The sequence below is a fragment of the Paroedura picta genome, chromosome 8, assembly GCF_049243985.1.
Source record: "Paroedura picta isolate Pp20150507F chromosome 8, Ppicta_v3.0, whole genome shotgun sequence".
In the NCBI taxonomy this organism is placed as follows: Eukaryota; Metazoa; Chordata; class Lepidosauria; order Squamata; family Gekkonidae; genus Paroedura; species Paroedura picta.
In genome coordinates, this window is record NC_135376.1 from 4,211,654 (window position 1) to 4,230,883 (window position 19,230).

At 48.3% G+C, this 19,230-nt stretch overlaps 1 protein-coding gene across 2 annotated transcripts; it reads left to right on the forward strand.

Annotated features, from left to right (window-relative positions):
• The first annotated feature begins 1,074 nt into the window (after nt 1-1,074).
• Nucleotides 1,075-18,296, forward strand: LOC143842854 (cytochrome P450 2C20-like). Of its 2 annotated transcripts, XR_013233377.1 has the most exons (10): nt 1,075-1,375; nt 3,207-3,363; nt 4,584-4,724; nt 5,799-5,959; nt 7,806-7,985; nt 9,277-9,418; nt 10,776-10,963; nt 11,851-11,992; nt 13,339-13,672; nt 16,410-18,296. XR_013233377.1 is itself a non-coding variant. In XM_077348119.1 (9 exons), the coding sequence occupies exons 1-9, from the start codon at nt 1,193-1,195 to the stop codon at nt 13,527-13,529; spliced, it is 1,485 nt and encodes a 494-aa protein (XP_077204234.1). In that variant the 5' UTR covers nt 1,075-1,192; the 3' UTR covers nt 13,530-13,709. The 2 variants fall into 2 exon arrangements, 1 of the variants encoding a protein (XP_077204234.1); XM_077348119.1 differs by lacking the exon at nt 16,410-18,296 and having other exon boundaries at nt 13,339-13,709.
• The last annotated feature ends 934 nt before the right edge of the window (nt 18,297-19,230 follow it).

Consider the following 19,230-nt stretch of genomic DNA (forward strand, 5'->3'; position numbering starts at 1 on the left):
TGGCCGTAGCCTACCTCAAAGGAGGATGCCAATCCCCACCTGCTAGAAGCCTAGAATCATAAAGTTGGAAGGGACCTCCACGGTCATCTAGTCCAACCCCCTGCACTGTGCAGGACACTCACAGCCCTCTCGCTCATCCACTGTCACCTGCCACCCCCTTGAGCCTTCCCAGAATCAGCCTCTCCGTCAGATGGCTCTCCAGCCCCTGCTTAAAAAGCTGAAAAGATGGAGAACCCACCACATCCCGAGGAAGCCTGTTCCAATGAGAAACTGCTCTCACTGTCAGGAACTTCTTCCGGATGTTTAGACGGAATTTCTTTTGCATTAATTTCATCCCATGGGTTCTGGTCCGTCCCTCCAGAACAAGAGAGAACAACTCTGCTCCATCCTCTATATTAGCGGTAGTCAACCTGTGGTCCTCCAGATGTCCATGGACTACAATTCCCATGTGCCACTGCCAGCGTTTGCAGTGGAGGACCACAGGTTGACTACCCCTGCTCTATATGGCAGCCTTTTAAATATTCGAAGATGGCTCTCAGATCCCTTCTCAGTCGTCTCCTCTCCAGACTAAACAGACCAAGCAAGGAGTTCCCAATCTTTTGGGGGGCTGCCACCCCTCCCCAGGCCACATCCCTAGTGCCCTCCTCCTTGAACACACACTTCTTTCCTGGTGTTAGGCCTAACGCAGATTCAAAAATCCAGACAGATGCCAGAAACTGTGAAAACCTTAGGTGCCAAAGCCTCAAAAACAAATGCGGAAAAAGTTTCCCTCTCCCGAAATCTGAGTATAAAGTCCCCTTCTATGCTGACCCACTTGTGGGATCCTCTCCAACCCGCAGCAGCCACATTTCACCACCACTTAGCAAACAATAGAACAGTCCGGAGACGTGTGCTGTGCTTGCAACGTAAGCCCATCCCAGGGGAGAGCAAACAAAAAGCCAGACATCCCTCCAAAAGTTGGTGGGGCTTGGCACGCGGCAAGACCAGACCTTTCCTGGTGAGAAGCCAGACGTTGGGGTAGGCGTGGTTGGCTCCAAGCAAAGGGTCACCCATTTATAACCCAGGCAAGAAAGCCAGGGAGAAAGAGAGGAGAGAACATGTGCGAGAGAGGGGGGACCAAAAAGACGGAGGCCGTTAGCGACAATTAGAAACTGGAGGTTTTCCAAAACGGGAGGGGACCAAAGGAGGAGACATGTCTGGGGGGACGCTGCTCCTGGTGGAATTGCTCCTTCTGCTGTGTGTCTCCTTGATGATCTTTCAGCTTCTGAAGCTGCAATGGACACGGCGGCATTTCCCCCCGGGACCAAGTCCTCTCCCCATGATGGGCAACCTATGGCGTCTTGACTTCAGCCTTGAAGGAAAGGTGCTGATGAAGGTAATGGCCGGGGCTTGGAGACTGTGCCTGTGTGAGTGTGGGACTCTGGGTTGATTTTCAAACTACCTTTGTATTTCGTGTGGGTAATGTTGCAAATGGATTCTCCCCCCCCCCCTGGTCATTTCAGACAGACCTGTCTTAGTAACTGACTGCTGGAGGAATTTATTTCCCTGTTCATGCAAACTCACTTGCATCATTTTGGGAATGCGTGGATGAGCCGCTTTGGAGAAAAACTGCCTCCTTGTGTTTTCTGCCCCTCCGTTGCGCTTCTGAACTGCTGTAGTGTGCTGTTTAAAATGTCCATAGTGCTTCCTACAGTGTCACTCCCTTCCCCTGCCCTTTTCTGCCGTGCAATTTTCCTTGGAGTTTTTTTAGCATCTTAAGTTGAGCGCTATAGTGCTAGAACTGTATCACGCTTTAGCGCTATAGCAGCACTGTTAAAATGCCTTGACTGCCGAGACTCAGCTTCCGATCCCAGCTCAGCTCCAAAGCCCTCTGGGTGACCTTGGGCCACTCACACTTGCTCGGTTCGACATACCTCTCAGGGTTGTTGTAAGTCTACAACAGAGAGGAGAACTTTGTCAGTTGCACAAGCCCGTTGAAGGAAAAGGCGGCTAAAATGGAGTGGATGGACGGACGAATCGATAGATGGATGGATGGAAGGTTTGGAAAGATTTCTCTATATAGCCCTTTATATCCTCCAGTGAGCTATGCCGGATTGTGAGGCAGTCCACAAACTGATTGTATCCAGCCTGTCTTCTCCTTCCAGCAGTCTTCCATTTCCTTCCCTCACTTTCTCCTTCCTCTTAGGGTTGCCATCTCCATGATGGGAAACTCCTGGAAATTTAGGGGAGGAGCCTGGAGAATGAATGACCTTCAAAACATCCTCTTGTTAACAGCTTGGGTTGAGTTTTGCCAACCATGGGCTGTGGCTCCCTTTACTGAGTCAATTCACCTCCTGTTGGGTCTTCCTCTTTTCCGGCTGCCTTCTACTGTTCTTCCTAGCATGATTCTTTCCCAGGGAGTCTTGTCTTCTCAGAATGTGACCAAAGTACAGCAACCTCAATTCAGGCATTTTTAGATTCTAGAGTGAGTTCAGGCTTGATTTAGTCTAGGATTCACTTATTTGTCTTTTGGGAGGTCCAAAATAGCCATAAAACTCTCCTCCAGCAATGCCCTCACCTGTTTGGCCCAGGCTAGCTTGGTCTCCTCTGATGTTGGAAGCTAAGCGGACTTGCCTCTGGTGGGTACTTGGGTAGGAGATCAAGACGGATGTGCAGAGGCCGTCAATGGCAAACCACCTATGTTCATCACTTGCCTTGAAAACCCTATGGGGTCATGTTAAGTCAGCTGTGACTGGATGGCACTTTGTACACACACAGAATCCTTACAGCTGTCCTGTAAGGTAGTTCAGGGGTAGCAAAGAATGTCAAACCACTTGGAACATTTGTGGCAGGCTTCCTTCTTTTCTTCTCCCATGTTTGTTTGTTTGCTTGTTCTTTGACATTGCAATTAGTAAGCAACAGAGAGTATTCACAGTTGCAGACAGAGAAAATTTGCAGTTGCAGACAGGGAGTATTTGCCGTTGCAGACAGGGAGAATTCACAGTTGCAGACAGGAGGTATTTGCCATTGCAGACAGGGAGTATTCGCAGTTGCAGATAGGGAGCATTTGCAATTACAGAGCCGCATAATTCCCCCAGGGCCAAATTTGTGAGCCTTCCATACACCGTCACAAAACAATTTGAAGAAAAATACCATCCAAGTTCCTCAGTGACTCTTCTTCAGCTGTACCTGAATTGTTTCCTAATTCATGCTTATTAACTTTCCAGTTAGCAGGTGTCTATGGAAACATCTTCACTGTGTGGATGGGACCCACTCCAGTGGTGGTGCTGAATGGATACAAGACAGTCTTTGAGGGCCTTAATCTGGAAGAGTTTTCCGGAAGGCCTCTGACACCCTTCTACAGGGCAATGATGGGAGACAAAGGTAAAAGTTAATATTCTCCTTTCTTTTAAAAAAAGTAAATAGTATATAAAAACTGCTCCACTCCCTTTTTCTTCTGGCATGGCCCCACTTCCCTTAGCATGCCCAGGACAATTAATTAATTAATGAATTAATTAAATTGGCATCCCCACCTTTCTCTCCAATGGGGACCCAAGATAACTTTACATCCTTCTCCTCTCTTCTCTTTTATTGTCACAACAAGCCTTTGAGGTTGGTGTGGCAGAGAAAGTGTGAGCTTTGGACACTCAGGAGCTATGATGGCACATGGAGATTTGAACCTGGGTGCCCGACAATCTTAACCACTACACCACACTGGACAAGGAGCAGGGGACGGACCAGCCCTTTAACCTACCGGGAAGGTTCCCAGAGGGTAGCTACTCTAGAAGGCCAGTGATGGGTAGAAGCAAACTAATTAAGGGTGCCAAATCCAGGCTGGGAAATATCTGGTGTTTTGGGGGTTGGAGCCTGGGGAGGGAAGAATTGCCCCAAACATCTTGGGGCAACTAACAACTATCAGAAGATCCAGATATGTGTATTTAAAACAATAAAACCCATAAATAGATACAAATTGATGTCTATTAAAAATCTCTGACTTGCTCAGGAGGACTTCTGATTGGTCACTGGACATGCCTTCAGCTGGAAAGATTAAAAAGATGTTGTCCCAGCAGCAACTTCCACCACAGTATCAGTTTTATTCTCTCTCTTTCTCCTCTTTCCAAGTGTATTCTTTTTAAAACGATCCCCCTTCTCTTCAGTTTCCTCTGCGTGATTGGGCTCCGCAGCCATTTCGTAGTTGCATCACAGCCCCAAAGATGCCCTCAGATGGAAAAAGACGGGTACCCCCGATCTAATCAATCAATGCAAAGGCAAAAAACAAAAAAATCAATGCAAAGGCAAAAAACAAATCCGTTGTAATCCATTAGATCATCAACATAAGAAATAGATCACAGTCTGTGTACGTTGCTGTTCATGTTCAGCAGTGGAATAGGCTGCCTAAGGAGGTGGTGAGCTCCCCCTCACTGGCCGTCTTCAAGCAAAGGTTGGATACACACTTTTCTTGGATGCTTTAGGATGCTTTGGGCTGATCCTGCGTTGAGCAGGGGGTTGGGCTAGATGGCCTGTAGGGCCCCTTCCAACTCTATGATTCTATGATTCTGTGATTCTATGTAAAGCAAAGATTCTTGTTTTCTTTCCTGCTGCAGGAGTTTTCCTTACCAACGGCCATACTTGGAAGCAGCAACGACGATTCGCCTTCACTGCCCTCAGGAACCTGTCGGGAAGCATCCAGCGAAGCATTCAAGAGGAAGCCAACTATCTTGTGAAGGTGCTGGCAAGCAAGCAAGGTAGACTTCCCACCAGGCAGCTGTCATGCAGACATGCTCTGCTATGGGGTCCACTGCTGGAAAGCTGGACTTGAATCCAGTAGCACCATAGAGACCAACAAGACATACAAAGTATGCATTTTCACAAGTCAATTCTTCCTTCATCAGATCCAAGTCAGAATGGAGATCCCCAAGTCCTTATACCTCAATCCAAGGAGCTGGGGAAAGAAGGAAGTCAGTAGGCAAAGGTAAAATGCTAATTCGGATTGATTTTGCATCGTACCTTTGCTTCCCGACTCTCTTCTTTGCAACGTCTGTTTCTGATGGAGATATAAGGACAGGGATCTCCATTTTGACTTGGATCTGACAGAGGGAGTGTTAACACACATAAGCTTATACTTCAATCATCTCCCTTTGTGAGACAGAAGTCAGAATGTTGATCCCTGAGCCCTTGTATCTCAGTCAGATACCCACCCACCCACCCCTCCCTCTCCCCCCTTTTTTTTTAGTTTAGGGGGAAGAAATTTAGTTTAGGGGGAAGAAAGATGATCTGGGGCCAAGGGACCAAGCCCTATGAAGATAGGTTGAGGGACTTGGGAATGTTCAGTCTGGAGAAAAGGAGGTTGAGAGGGGACATGATAGCCCTCTTTAAGTATTTGAAAGGTTGTCACTTGGAGGAGGGCAGGATGCTGTTTCTGTTGGCAGCAGAGGAGAGGACACGCAGTAATGGGTTTAAACTACAAGTACAACGATATAGGCTAGATATCAGGAAAAAGTTTTTCACAGTCAGAGTAGTTCAGCAGTGGAATAGGCTGCCTAAGGAGGTGGTGAGCTCCCCCTCACTGACAGTCTTCAAGCAAAGGCTGGATGCACACTTTTCTTGGATGCTTTAGGATGCTTAGGGCTGATCCTGCGCTGAGCAGGGGGTTGGACTAGATGGCCTGTATGGCCCCTTCCAACTCTATGATTCTATGATTCTAAGAAATGTGGAATGATGAAAGTCTCTGTGCATCTTACCTTGAAGGCTTTTCCCCATCTACTCATTGCAAATCCGCTGCCTCTCGACTGATCGATCTCCTCCTCTTGTGCCCCCAGGGTCGGCCTTCGAGCCTAAGCCCAACATGATCCGTGCTGTGGCCAACGTCATCTGTGCCGCCGTGTTCGGTCACCGCTTTACCGAGGGGGACCCCAATTTCGACAAGATGATAAAAGCCATCTACTTGATCATCTTTGTCCCGTTTACTTCGTGGGGCAGGGTGAGCCTCTTCGCCTTTCGCCTCTTGCTTTCCCACGTGATTGCTCTCCTCCTATTTATTTGCGTCTCATCCTTCACCCCCACAATCAGTTCAGGCAAGTTGTGTAGGGTTCCTCTCCCCACAACAGGCGTCCTACAAGGTACGTGAGGCTGACAGAGCTCTGGCAGGATTGTTTGGTCTGAACAGCACCCCCAAGACATGAATCTGGATTTCTATTGCCTTTTGTTTCTCTTTATGGATGCTTAGGGATGCTTAGGGCTGATCCTGCGTAGAGCAGGGGGTTGGACTAGATGGCCTGTGTGGCCCCTTCCAACTCTATGATTCTGTGATTCTATGATTCTTCAGGATAGTACCATGGGGCTTCTCGGCTCAGAACCAGCTGGTAGCAGCGGCCAAAAAATGGTTGGGGTCCAACCTGTCAACTCTGCTTCTGGGGTGTTCTGAGCTAGAGGTCCTTGTGGGGGTGGGGTGAGATGCCACAGGGGCCCTTCAGCTCCACTGGCATGCCTGATCTCAGAAGCTAAGCAGAGTCTACCCTAGCTTGTACGTGGATGATTATTTACCATTTTTCCATTCTGGAGAAAGCTAGACCTGTATAACAACAGAGGAAGTGAGATCTCGGGATTTCTAGTGATGACAGCAGCCATCTGAATTTCTGGGAAAGGCTGCATACCCCCTGGGGAATCCTTGGCTTATACTATGGTTCACCAGTGGGGCCAGAACTCCAGAAGCCCTCCCTCTGTGCCCCCCCCCAAGCACCCAGAAGACAGAGCATCACCTCCCCAGACATAAGAACATAAGAGAAGCCATGTTGGGTCAGGCCAATGGCTCATCCAGTCCAAAACTCTGTGACACAGTGGCCAAAACCCAGGTGCCATTGGGATGCCCACCAGCAGGGCCAGAATCCCTCCCACTGTTACCCCCCAGGCACCAAGAATCCAGATCTGTCTTGAGGTTATGGTTCTGATGAAACTGGTGACTTTAGAATTGTTTGATTGATATGTTTCTATTCTTGCTACCCGCTTCACGCTCTGAAGAAATGGGATGCAAAGTTTTAAGTACGTACATACATTTGACATAGCGTCTGTTGTCCTTTCATTTATTTTATTTTGTTTGTTTATCGTTTTATTTACAGCCCGCCTCTCTTGACTAAGTCGTCTCGAGGCGGCTGACAACGAGAAAAACAATATGCCCCATAAAATCCATAAAACATTAAAATCTACAATTGCCTACAACAATATTGAACAACAGGAGTGCCCAGATGGGCGGGACCCCAGTTCGTAACTCCAGGTACTTCCCTGGCCTCAACCAAACACCTGGTGGAAGAGCTCCATCTTTCAGGCCCTGCAGAACCTTCTTGACAGCTCCATGAAGAGCCCTTAGCTCTTCCGGGAGCTTGTTCCACCAGGATGGGGCCAAGGCCAAAACGGCCCTGGCCCTGGTCAAGGCCAGGCGAATGTCCCAGAGGCAAAAGCAACCTCTGGAATCGTGTTCTCAAAGAGGCAAACCATATGGGAATGAGGGGATTAATCCTTTCCTTCCTGGCTTGTTTTTCTTGCTTAAAAATAGCAAACCTTCTGCTTTTGCTCCATTGACGCACTTCACGATCACTCTGATGAACGCCACGGCTCCAAGGACTGTCCCCCACATTCATAAAATCAGAGTCCAGAAGCGCCGTTAAGACCAACAAAGATTTATTCAAGGCGGGAGCGTTCGAGGGCAAGCACCCTTCCTCAGACAAAGAGCATCATTCATTCATTCATTCATTCATTCATTCATTCATTCATTCATTCATTCATTCATTCATTCATTCATTCATTCATCACATTCATCCTTTTGCCCACAGTTGTATGATGCTTTCCCAAGGATTATTCACCATCTTCCGGGTCGCCACCAGCGGGTCTTGAAATACAATGACTTTTTACACGACACTGTGAGGGAGGAAGTCCAAAGCCACAAGGCCAAATGGAAAGAAGGGAAGAAACCGCAGGATCTAATAGACTTCTACCTGGATCACATGGCAAAGGTAAGAACTGGCCCTTGGCTTTGAGACAGCTTCTGCTTAGCTTCATAGTTGTGTTGGGCTAGATGGCTGTGAAGAATAGCGTAGCAGCAACGATGGTGCTATGCTGGATCAGAACAAAGGTCCCACTTTAGTCCTCTGGCCAAGATCCAAACTGCCCTACATGCACTTGTGGGGAATATTCGGATTTCTTCCTCTGGCAGCATCTCTAGAAGGTTCCCTGACTTTCCAGTCTGTCTTTGTGGGGGTCATGACTGATGGAAGAGGAAAGGGGAGGAAAGGGAATGTCCACGGAAACTCCACCTCTTGCTGCCCCTCTGCCTTTGGTCAGGGCCAGCTAAACAGCCCTAGGAAGCAGAGAAGGAGAAGGAGAAGGAGAAGGAGAAGGAGAAGGAGAAGGAGAAGGAGAAGGAGAAGGAGAAGGAGAAGGAGAAGGAGAAGGAGAAGGAGAAGGAGAAGGAGAAGGAGAAGGAGAAGGAGAAGGAGAAAACGAATCAGAGAATCAGAATTAAAAGAATTAGAAGAAGAAGAATTAGAATTAGAATTAGAAGAAGAAGAAGAAGAAAACGAGAGAATCAGAATTAGAGAATCAGAAGAAGATGATGAAGAAGAAGAATCAGAGAATCAGAATCAGAATCAGAAGAAGAAGAAGAAGAAAAAGAAGAACAAGAACAAGAACAAGACGAAGAACAAGAAGAAGGTGGTAGAAACATGGGGGAAAGGCACCAAACTGAGGGATTCCTCGGCCCCTCCTGGGGACTGGAAACTCTACCATTCTTCTCCTTGTGAAATCCTGCTTTGGATTCTCAGCACAGCAGCAACAGAACTGAGGAGAGGAATACTGCAAAGCAGCAGAATGATTTTCATCATGACGGAAGGAACATCTTTGTATACGAGAAGGCTTTCTGAATCGACCCAGCTCCATTTTGGTTTCCATTTGTTTTGGTCACGCAGGAACCGTTTCTGTTTCCGTGGAAGTCAACCTCTCGACCGTTTCATCCGACTTCTGCAGGAACAGCATCAGATAAATCGTTTTAACGACATCCTATGTGGATTCCTTTTCTTAAAATCTTTCGGAGGCAGCAGAAACCAGTTTCCACCACATTTGATTCATTTTGATGGTTTTCGGTTGTGATTTTAAATTCTGGCGTTTTTTCTTTTTACACATGCTATTTTATGTATTTTATCTATGTTGTAAGTGGGGCAGAAAGGTGGCTGATAAATGTTTTAAGTGAATACAAAATCAATACAATGGGGCTTTTCGCTCATGCTCTGTGGCTTATTCCACCGACAGACCAGAGACGACCCCACCTCCACTTTCAGTGAAGAGAACATGGTTCAAATCATGGTCGACCTCTTAATTGGGGGGGCGGAGAACACCGCCTCCCTCCTGTGCGGAGCGCTGCTCTTGATGATAAAGCACCCAGAGGTTCAAGGTGAGTCAATGCAACTCCAATGCAAACTGATAAACTTGGCTGGCATGGCCATTGAGCATGAATCATGCGCTGAATGACTCTAGTTGCAAGAAGGCCAGGCCAGGCTGGATTCCGGAGATGTTTGCTGGAGGGATCACTTGGGCGTGAAATTGGGGTCACCGCGGGAAGACAGGTAGTTGTGAGTTCCTGCACTCTGCAGGGGGTTGGACTAGATGACCTTGGAAGTCCCTTCCAACTCAAAGATTCTATTATTCTAATGCACTTGCCATCCAGATGCAATGACTGAGGCTGTGCATGTCCAACAAATGAGGACAAATGCACAATCCCTTAGTATGGGGTACTGTGAACAGGGTCCGCATCAAAAGTATTAAGTCTAGACGTGCATCTTCTGTCCTGTCACATCTCTGAATATCTGTCTGTCTGTCTGTCTGTCATCTAGAAGAAGAGTTGGTTCTTATATGCCGCTTTTCTCTACCCAAAGGAGTCTCCAAGCGGCTTACATTCGCTTTCTCTTTCCTCTCCCCACAACAGACACCCTGTGGGGTGGGTGAGGCTGAGAGAGCCCTGATATTCCTGCTTGGTCAGAACAGTTTTATCAGTGCTGTGGCGAGCCCAAGGTCACCCAGCTGGTTGCATATGGGGGAGTGCAGAATCAAACCCAGCTCGCCAGATTAGAAGTCCGCACTCCTAACCACTACACCAAACTGGCTCACTCCATCCATCCATCCAAAAATCAATCATAAGTCCCCCAGTTCCATAAAAACCCGTAAAACAGCGGCATAATCCCCAGTCCTCCCTGGTCTACAGTCAACCATCACAGGTATAGGTTCACCGAATGACAGAGCGTTGGCCAGAGGAGCAGCCCCAGTTCTTCCTGAAACCCAACTTCAGCCAAATGCCTGGCGGAAGAGCTCTGTTTTACGGGCCCTGCATAGCTGAGACAGCTCTTCAACCCTGGGCTCTTCCGGAAGCTCATTCCACCAGGTCGGGGCCAGGACCAAAAAAGCCCTGGGCCAGGCAGAAGCCAGGCATGCTTCTCTGGGGACAGGGACCACAAGAAGATTCGCCCCCATAGAGCGAAGAACCCTGTGGGGGGCATAAGCAGACAAGGGGTCCCTTAGATTAGGGGTAGTCAACCTGTGGTCCTCCAGATGTCCATGGACTACAATTCCCATGAGCCCCTGCCAGCATTTGCTGGCAGGGGCTCATGGGAATTGTAGTCCATGGACATCTGGAGGACCACAGGTTGACTACCCCTGCCTTAGATATCTGGCATGCGTATCAAGTATACATAAATAAATCTGTTTCTCTTTCCAAAAGAAGCCCCATTTAACTCACGTGCTTTGTCTAATCCTAGAAAAACTGCTGGAGGAAGTCAATTCCGTTCTGGAACCCTCCCAAACCATCTGTTACGAGGATCGGACAAAATTACCATACACCACCGCGGTGATTCACGAAATCCTTCGCCTCGTCAACATTGTAGGCATCGGGCCTTTCCGGCTATGTCTGAAGGACATCACGATGCTTGGGTGCCCCATTGCAAAGGTACCAAACGTTCCCCAGTGGGCAAGGCCAGGGCACAACTATTCTCCAGCACGTTTTCTGACTGACCGTGCAGATGTGCTGGGACTTTTGGCTCTGTCCCAAGTCCCTCCAGAGAAACAGACCTGCAGAGTAACAGAATGTTTTGAAAGTTTACAGTTATTAGTTACCTTTGGGAATGAGGCACGCATCCAGACTCACAGTGCTTTGAGGTTTAAAAGAGAGTAAACTTTACTGGAAAGATTATTCAGAAAGTATATCATATTCATCCGCTCCAGTCTCCTTACTGAAGCAGAGTACAAAAGAGTAGTGACAAAAGCAGCACATTGCAAGCCTCTTGTGGCTAGGCTGCAAGGACAGTACATGCCTACAGAACAGCAGATGCAGAGAGCTAAGCCTAACGGAGGCTGCTCCTTTCTTCAGAGCACACTGATCTGCTCTTCCTGAAGAATGCCCAGCTTAAACAAAGGGAATCCCAGTCTTGTGTTTGGGATTTTTCCACTGTATTCCCCAAGTGAGCACTGGGTGTCACTAGTGAGCACATAGAGAGAGCTTAACTGCTTTAGCAGTTCAACAACAGTCCTTCAGGGCTGACCTCCCCAAATTACTTGCTGATTGCAATTCCAACAAGATGTTTTTTAAATGTTGCTTCAGCAGATGCTACCTCCACAGCAAAAGGATCTCCACTGTGTGACTGAAGGTAAATTACGGCAGCCATTTTGTGACTGGCTCTGCCTTCTGCAGCCGCCATGTTTTGGCAGCCATTTTGGGTCTCTGTCCACCATTCTATGTCAGAATTCCAAAGGTACCCAGCCAGCTCGTAAGACAAACCACTTTGATTTTGCTTTGTTTGGTTGGGGGCTTTTTCTTTCTTTCTTTTTGCCTTTCAGGGAACTCTGATACTGCCGAACTTGGCCTCTGTGCTGGCTGACCCCGAGCACTGGGAAACACCTTTCGAATTCAATCCCGGGCACTTCCTTGACACCAAGGGCGACTTCGTGTACCAAAAAGCTTTTCTGGCTTTCGGAATCGGTAATTAATCTGTGCTTTCTTCTTCCTGGGAGATGTTCATGCCCTTCGGTCAGAAGTCCGTCCCTGGGCCTTGCTGGTAATGCCATTTTGGGGACTGCCCATTTCGAGGTGAGGCTGCTCTTGGGCTGCCTCCACAAGTGGAGTTCAAGAACCCCTTCCCCAAGGAGGTATCCCTGGGCTCCTCCCCTGGGATCTTCAGGAGCCAGTTGAAGAGAGTTTTCTTCAGGATTGCATTGGACATACTTTGTTTCCTTGCTCAGGCAGACACGCAGGTTGGCAGGTTTTAGAGGAGTCAAGCACCACGCTGATTAAAGGAATAAAATAGTTTGATAGTGAAGAGAATAAGCTCTGAGAGAGAGAGAGAGAGAGAGATTGTCCTGTCTGGCTGTTCTGTTGTCTTTATTTAATCCGTTCTGGAGGCAAGCAGGGAGGAAGTGGGCTCGAAGGAGCAGGAAGTCTCCAATGAGCCAATCAGGACCCCGGAGGAGACCAGGAAGTTCCTAATCTAACTAGGCTAACTATACATCTCCTTCGAAGCCCCCTGTAGGATATTCTTCCTATGCTTTTGAATCATGCACGAGTTCAGATCTTGCCTATCCCAACAACATGAAATCGCTAGGGTTGCCAGGTCTACCACGGCCACTGCTATGGAGGGGAGGGGAGAAGTGCCAGTTTCGGGTTGCGAAACCCCTGGAGATTTGGGGACGAAACCTGGGGAGGGCAGGGGCCTCCGAGGGGTACAGTGGCGTAGAGTCCACCTTCTGCAGCCTCCGTGTTCTCAAGAAAACCTGATTTCTGTCATCTGGAGATGAACTATAGTCCTGAGGGTTCCCCAGGTCCCCCCTGGAGGCTGGCATCCCTAGAAGGTGCCTTCTACTAAAACAGAACGTAGCTTGGAGCTTCTTTATATATATTTCTTTATTTTTATATAGAAAGGAACAAGGAAAATACATCTTTCATTACAATATCACCCCTCCCTCTACCTCCCAAAGTCTCTTGCCTGTAAATATAAAAGCAAAGCCACAACAAAAAAACCCACTTTAACAAAACATTTCCAGCACTTACAGTCAGCCTTGGGTGTTATTAAAAATTGCCCTTAAACTTAAACCAAGGCATATCCTTAAGCGAGGAAATCCACTGGCTCCTGCACTTGTTCACAACAACATACTTTAAGGACTTAACATTAAGCGTTTCTTACGAAACTATATGAAATTTTAACCTAGTATTTATAAAAATAAAGGAAAAAAGGAAAAAACCCACTTTATCATGACATTTGCAGCTAGGAGCTTCTTTTTCGGTCCCAAGCAATTTGCAGAAACCATGCCACTCCCTGGCTTCCTTTGCAGGGCGCCGTGCGTGCCTGGGAGAGCACATGGCCTGGGCAGAGCTCTTTGTCTTCTTCGTCACCCTCCTCCGCTCGTTTGTCGTCCAGCTGCCGGAGGGCGGGCAGGACCTCGACCTCAACGGCATCCTGCAGTCGCCACGGCAGCACCCCTATAAACTCTGCTTCCTACCCCGTCAAAGCAGCTCGGCCTAGATGTCAACCAGGTTCGAATCCCCCCTCCCCAACTCTGCCCAAACGTGGGTCAATCCTTCTCTCACACCTGGATCTACCTTGCAGGGTTGTTGTGAGGATCAAGCAGAAGAGGGGAATGGCAATTTCAGGTCACTATTGGGGAGGTATGTAAATAAATATGATGATGATAATTTAACCATTCAGCCGTGTCCGACTCTTGGTGATCTTACGGCTCAACTGTTGCTTGCCCCGCTTCTCTTTGTTGGATAATGTTCTGGCCAACGGCCATTTTGATTGTTTCTTTGTCAGCCCGGTTTTATTTTTTTGCACTGACCAGTCCTTGCAGAATTGCTCTCTCCAGTGAGCTGGATCCCATACGATATGGCCAAAGACAGTGAGAGCCCGAGTTTCATGATAGATCAGACTTGGCGCACTGCAGCATTTCCTCGTTTGTGACTTTAGCGATCCATGAAACCCTCAGAGGTCTTCTCCAGCACCAGAGTTCAAATGAATCGATTCTTCTCTTGTCTGATTTTTTCATCGCCCAACTTTCCTAGCCGTAAGTGGCTATTGGAGATATGATCGATCTAAGTTCAGCAGTGGAATAGGCTGCCTAAGGGGGTGGTGAGCGCCCCCTCACTGGCAGCCTTCAAGCAAAGGTTGGATACACACTTTTCTTGGATGCTTTAGGATGCTTAGGGGTGATCCTGCGTTGAGCAGGGGGTTGGACTAGATGGCCTGTGTGGCCCCTTCCAACTCTATGATTCTGTGATTCTATGATTCTAGTTCAGCAGTGGAATAGGCTGCCTAAGGAGGTGGTGAGCTCCCCCTCACTGGCAGCCTTCAAGCAAAGGTTGGATACACACTTTTCTTGGATGCTTTAGGATGCTTAGGGGTGATCCTGCGTTGAGCAGGGGGTTGGACTAGATGGCCTGTGTGGCCCCTTCCAACTCTATGATTCTGTGATTCTATGATTCTAGTTCAGCAGTGGAATAGGCTGCCTAAGGAGGTGGTGAGCTCCCCCTCACTGGCAGCCTTCAAGCAAAGGTTGGATACACACTTTTCTTGGATGCTTTAGGATGCTTTGGGCTGATCCTGCACTGAGCAGGGGGTTGGACTAGATGGCCTGTGTGGCCCCTTCCAACTCTATGATTCTGTGATTCTATGATTCTAGTTCAGCAGTGGAATAGGCTGCCTAAGGAGGTGGTGAGCTCCCCCTCACTGGCAGCCTTCAAGCAAAGGTTGGATACACACTTTTCTTGGATGCTTTAGGATGCTTTGGGCTGATCCTGCACTGAGCAGGGGGTTGGACTAGATGGCCTGTGTGGCCCCTTCCAACTCTATGATTCTGTGATTCTATGATTCTAGTTCAGCAGTGGAATAGGCTGCCTAAGGAGGTGGTGAGCTCCCCCTCACTGGCAGCCTTCAAGCAAAGGTTGGATACACACTTTTCTTGGATGCTTTAGGATGCTTTGGGCTGATCCTGCACTGAGCAGGGGGTTGGACTAGATGGCCTGTGTGGCCCCTTCCAACTCTATGATTCTGTGATTCTATGATTCTAGTTCAGCAGTGGAATAGGCTGCCTAAGGAGGTGGTGAGCTCCCCCTCACTGGCAGCCTTCAAGCAAAGGTTGGATACACACTTTTCTTGGATGCTTTAGGATGCTCTGGGCTGATCCTGCGTTGAGCAGGGGGTTGGACTAGATGGCCTGTGTGGCCCCTTCCAACTCTATGATTCTATGATCCTGCGTTGAGCAGGGGGTTGGACTAGATGGCCTGTGTGGCCCCTTCCAACTCTATGGTTCTATGATTCTATGATCCTGCGTTGAGCAGGGGGTTGGACTAGATGGTCTGTGTGGCCCCTTCCAACTCTATGGTTCTATGATTCTAATTCATCTCCATTTGCTAGCCAGGCTGATGTCCTTGCTTTTCCATGTTCGGTTCAAGCTCGTCATTGCTGAACAACCCGGAGCTATTTGACATTTTACCTCCATTCCGCACTCGCCACTCACATCCATTTGCGATCCAAGAAAAATGAATCCTTGAACACATTCGCTCTCTCGAACATCAATAAGAATAAATAATATTACAACAAATTATTTGCATTTGTAATATAACTATATTATTTATTACAATAAATAATTGTTATAATTCATAAATTAGTTATCTCCATTGTTGATTAGGGCAGACGAGGAAGGGAATGCAGAAAAGGTTTGTGCTCTCCGTTCTGGTTTGGGATATCATCTCAAGTCTCAACTTCAGAGGCATGCGTTTAGAACCCAGCTCCTGAAGCAATTCTTTCCCCTCTTTGACACCCTTTTAGAGCTTATGCCGGGTTTTCTCCTCACTGCCCTTGACTGTAGGAATGGCTGAGAAAAATGACTGGAAGACACATGCAAACATCTTGCTTTCCCTCTCAAGCCATGGCTGGTAACCGTGGCATCCAAGTCAGAAGGGAAGCCATAGATGCCATCTAATCCAGCTTCCTGCTCCGTGCAAGATGAGCCTCAAACATCCCTGACAAGTGTTCGTCCAAGACAGGCAGTCATAGAAAACAGCAAGGGCCGTTCCGTACCCGTTAAATGTAGCGAAATCCTTACCTTATCCTTAGAGAGCCAGTTTGGTGTCGTGGTTAGGAGTGCGGACTTCTAATCTGGCATGCCGGGTTCGATTCTGCGCTCCCCCACATGCAGCCAACTGGAGGACCTTGGGCTCGCCACGGCACTGATAAAACTGTTCTGACCGGGCAGTGATATCAGGGCTCTCTCAGCCTCACCCACCCCACAGGGTGTCTGTTGTGGGGAGAGGAAAGGGAAGGCGAATGGAAGCCGCTTTGAGCCTCCTTCGGGTAGGGAAAAGCGGCATATAAGAACCAACTCTTCTTCTTCTTCTTCTACCTTAGGTTGTTGTTATATTCCAGATGCTCCCCATGACGTCACCAACATCCAGCGTCCGGGCAGCAAATGGCTGGCAACGTCCTCTATTTTAAAGAGCCAATTGGGGAATTGCGTAAAGTGGATTCCCCAACCTAAAGAGCGCCATGAAAGGACTCCCTTACACGACCAGTTCCCTAGCTTGTGGCCAAGTCCACCAAGGCAGGAGGGGAAAGGCCACAGACCCCCTCTATCTCACAGACCCCCAGGGGGCCACGGACCCCTGGCTGGGAATCCCTGCCTTGAAGACTAACAGAATCTGTGATCAGGAGGAGCTCAGGCAAATTGCTGCTCACAGACCGTTTATGCACTGGGAACTTCACTGCCCCAGCTCCTGTGCAGGAGCACAAATCAGGGGCGGATGACGTGGACCAGGCCAAATGCTCCCCCGTGTGGGTGCAGGAAGAGGTGGGACAACCTGCCACGACTAAAACTCCAGTGCATAAACGGTCACAGTGCTGACTTCAATGAGATCTGATTCAGTTCTAAGGCGGTTTAGTGTGTTCCAACTGCGTCCAATTTATAGCAGAGGCTTCCACACAAGAGGGGTTTTCAGAGTAGGATTGGGTGCTTCGGTGTCCAAAGTGCCCAACCCTAGTTCAGAGGCGGTTTCCCGTTGCTGCCTCTGCAGGGAACCCTGGGCTCCTTGCGTGGTCCCCCCAGATTGATTTGCTCCTCAGTTCTCAACCAGCAGTCACACTCCTTCCATTGCAACGGAGCGCCCCAAAAGCCAATGTCCCCCCCCCCATGGAAACTAGAGCTATTCCCATGAACGGGAGCTCTGCTTCATCGAAACCTGCACAAGCTCTTCTCCTCTATCGACAGATAAGTACACAGACGGGAACGGTGAGGCCAAAAGGCCACCGAGCAAAAGAGGGGCAGCAGATCTATGCTCCATCCCTGCAAAACTCAGCCACGTACAAGATAAGGCCCGTTACCAATTCTCACTGTCCTTATCTAATATATATTTGAACTCGCAACACTTCTAAGCTTGGACTTCCTGTACCTCTTCCGTAGCGCAGCCTTTTGGCACACAAGGGAGCAAGCATCTGTCAACAGAAAGGAACAGCGTGTGTCTTGGAGGGCAGCGGGTGCTTACGGCCCGGTAAAGGCATTCATTTGGGGGATGCTACAAGAATGCAGAGTTTAGTTCCACCTGTTGACCCAGAACATCCTGTTTACAGTGCACGGAATTCCTGGCGTTCCAATATCCTTCTATTCCGAGTTGGTTAGGCCTCATTTGGAATATGGTGTCCAGTTCTGGGCGTCGCAGTTCAAGAAAGCTCTTGACAAGTTGGAACGTGTTCAGAGAAGGGCGACTAGGATGGCTGAGAGGTTGGGATCCGTGCCTGATGAGGGAGAACTGAGTGTGTGTAGCGGGGAGAAGAGGAGGGCAAGGGGGGATAGGATAGTTGTGTTTAATGTCTGGCCTTGAACAGAGCCAGGGCCTTTGTGGTGCGAGCTCCCGAGAGAGGTGAGCTTGCTGAATTCCGCAGGGCCTGTAAGACAGAGCTGTTCTGCCAGGCGTGTGGTCAGTCGGTTATGGCAAAATGCCAAGCCTCCCTCTTGTCCCCCCTTCCTCCCTTTTTCTCTCCAACCCCTCCTTACAGTTAACATCCTGCTACCTGAAACATCCCAGAACCCAGTCATTTCTGCTGGTGCTAATTACCGGTTTAATTGTGATTTTATGGATGTTGGATTTCTTTTAATTTATGTAGGATTTTAATTGTTTATTGCTTTAGTCTATTGTTTTAGCTGAACTGTTGTTCACTGCCCCAAGACAGCAATGTCAGAGAGGGATGGTATATAAACACTGCTAAATAAATGGTAAATAATAAACTACTATGTAAGTGATAGCCCTGTTAAAGAGGAGGGGCGATTTGTTTGCTGCGGTCTTAGAGAACAGGGCTAGGGGCAGTGGGTTCAAATTACGGGAAAGGAAGTTCCACTGAAATACTCAAGAATGTTTTCTGATGGTGAGGGCTGTTCATAGATGGAATAGGCTGCCTTGGAGTGTGGTGGAGTCTCCTTCGTTGGAAGTTTTTAGGAGGAGATCGGATGAGCGCCTGTCAGGAGGCCGTGATTTCGAAGTTGCCAGTAAGGTAGGGGGCTGGACTAGATGGCTCTTTGTGATTCTGATTCTGATCCAGTGTCAAGAAGCACTTAAGACTTGTACAGGCAGTTCCAACTGGATGTGCTATGTAAATTGTCGCACGTGGGATGTCTGTATCTTTTTCACATTACATAGGGAGAGTCTGGGAGAATGCTTGAGAGCAGAGGAATGAAAAAGCAAAAAGGACCGGTAGAACAAACAGGCCCCAGCCAGCAGAGAGGGGAGATGGAGTCGAATGAGCACAGATGCCATCTGATTCAGTCTAAATGACTCAGTTGTGTTTCAGCAGCTTTATAACGCAATGAAAACAATCTGCATGAGCCAGATTGCTGATTTGCACGACAAATGCCTCTCCACAGATACTCATCAGATTTCAAAAGTGAAAGGTAGGTGCAAGGGCCATTTCATTCTCAAAGAGACAGGTGGGCAAATGATGGCCTGGGTTCCTTATCAGAAGAGGCCCTCAGGTGGAAACAAAAGCAAATGCGAGATCCTGTGAGAAAGAGGGTGAAGTCCAGCAGCAGATAAAACAGACTGTGACAGAGACTGCATTAGACCTCTGCATTAAACATCTTGCATCAGACCTCTGCATCCTGAATTCCTTCTCTGCCACACTATCCCCACCTTCTGACTGGGATATAAGGCCTCAGGGATCTGGGCTCCTACTTGCACTTGAC

Coding starts and splice junctions, on each gene's coding strand:
- LOC143842854 (XM_077348119.1), top strand. CDS start 1,193: ATGTCTGGGGGGACGCTGCTCCTGGTGGAATTGCTCCTTCTGCTGTGT. Junction 4,725..5,798: donor GGTGCTGGCAAGCAAGCAAG/GTAGACTTCCCA, acceptor TTGTGCCCCCAG/GGTCGGCCTTCGAGCCTAAG. Junction 7,986..9,276: donor ACCTGGATCACATGGCAAAG/GTAAGAACTGGC, acceptor TTCCACCGACAG/ACCAGAGACGACCCCACCTC.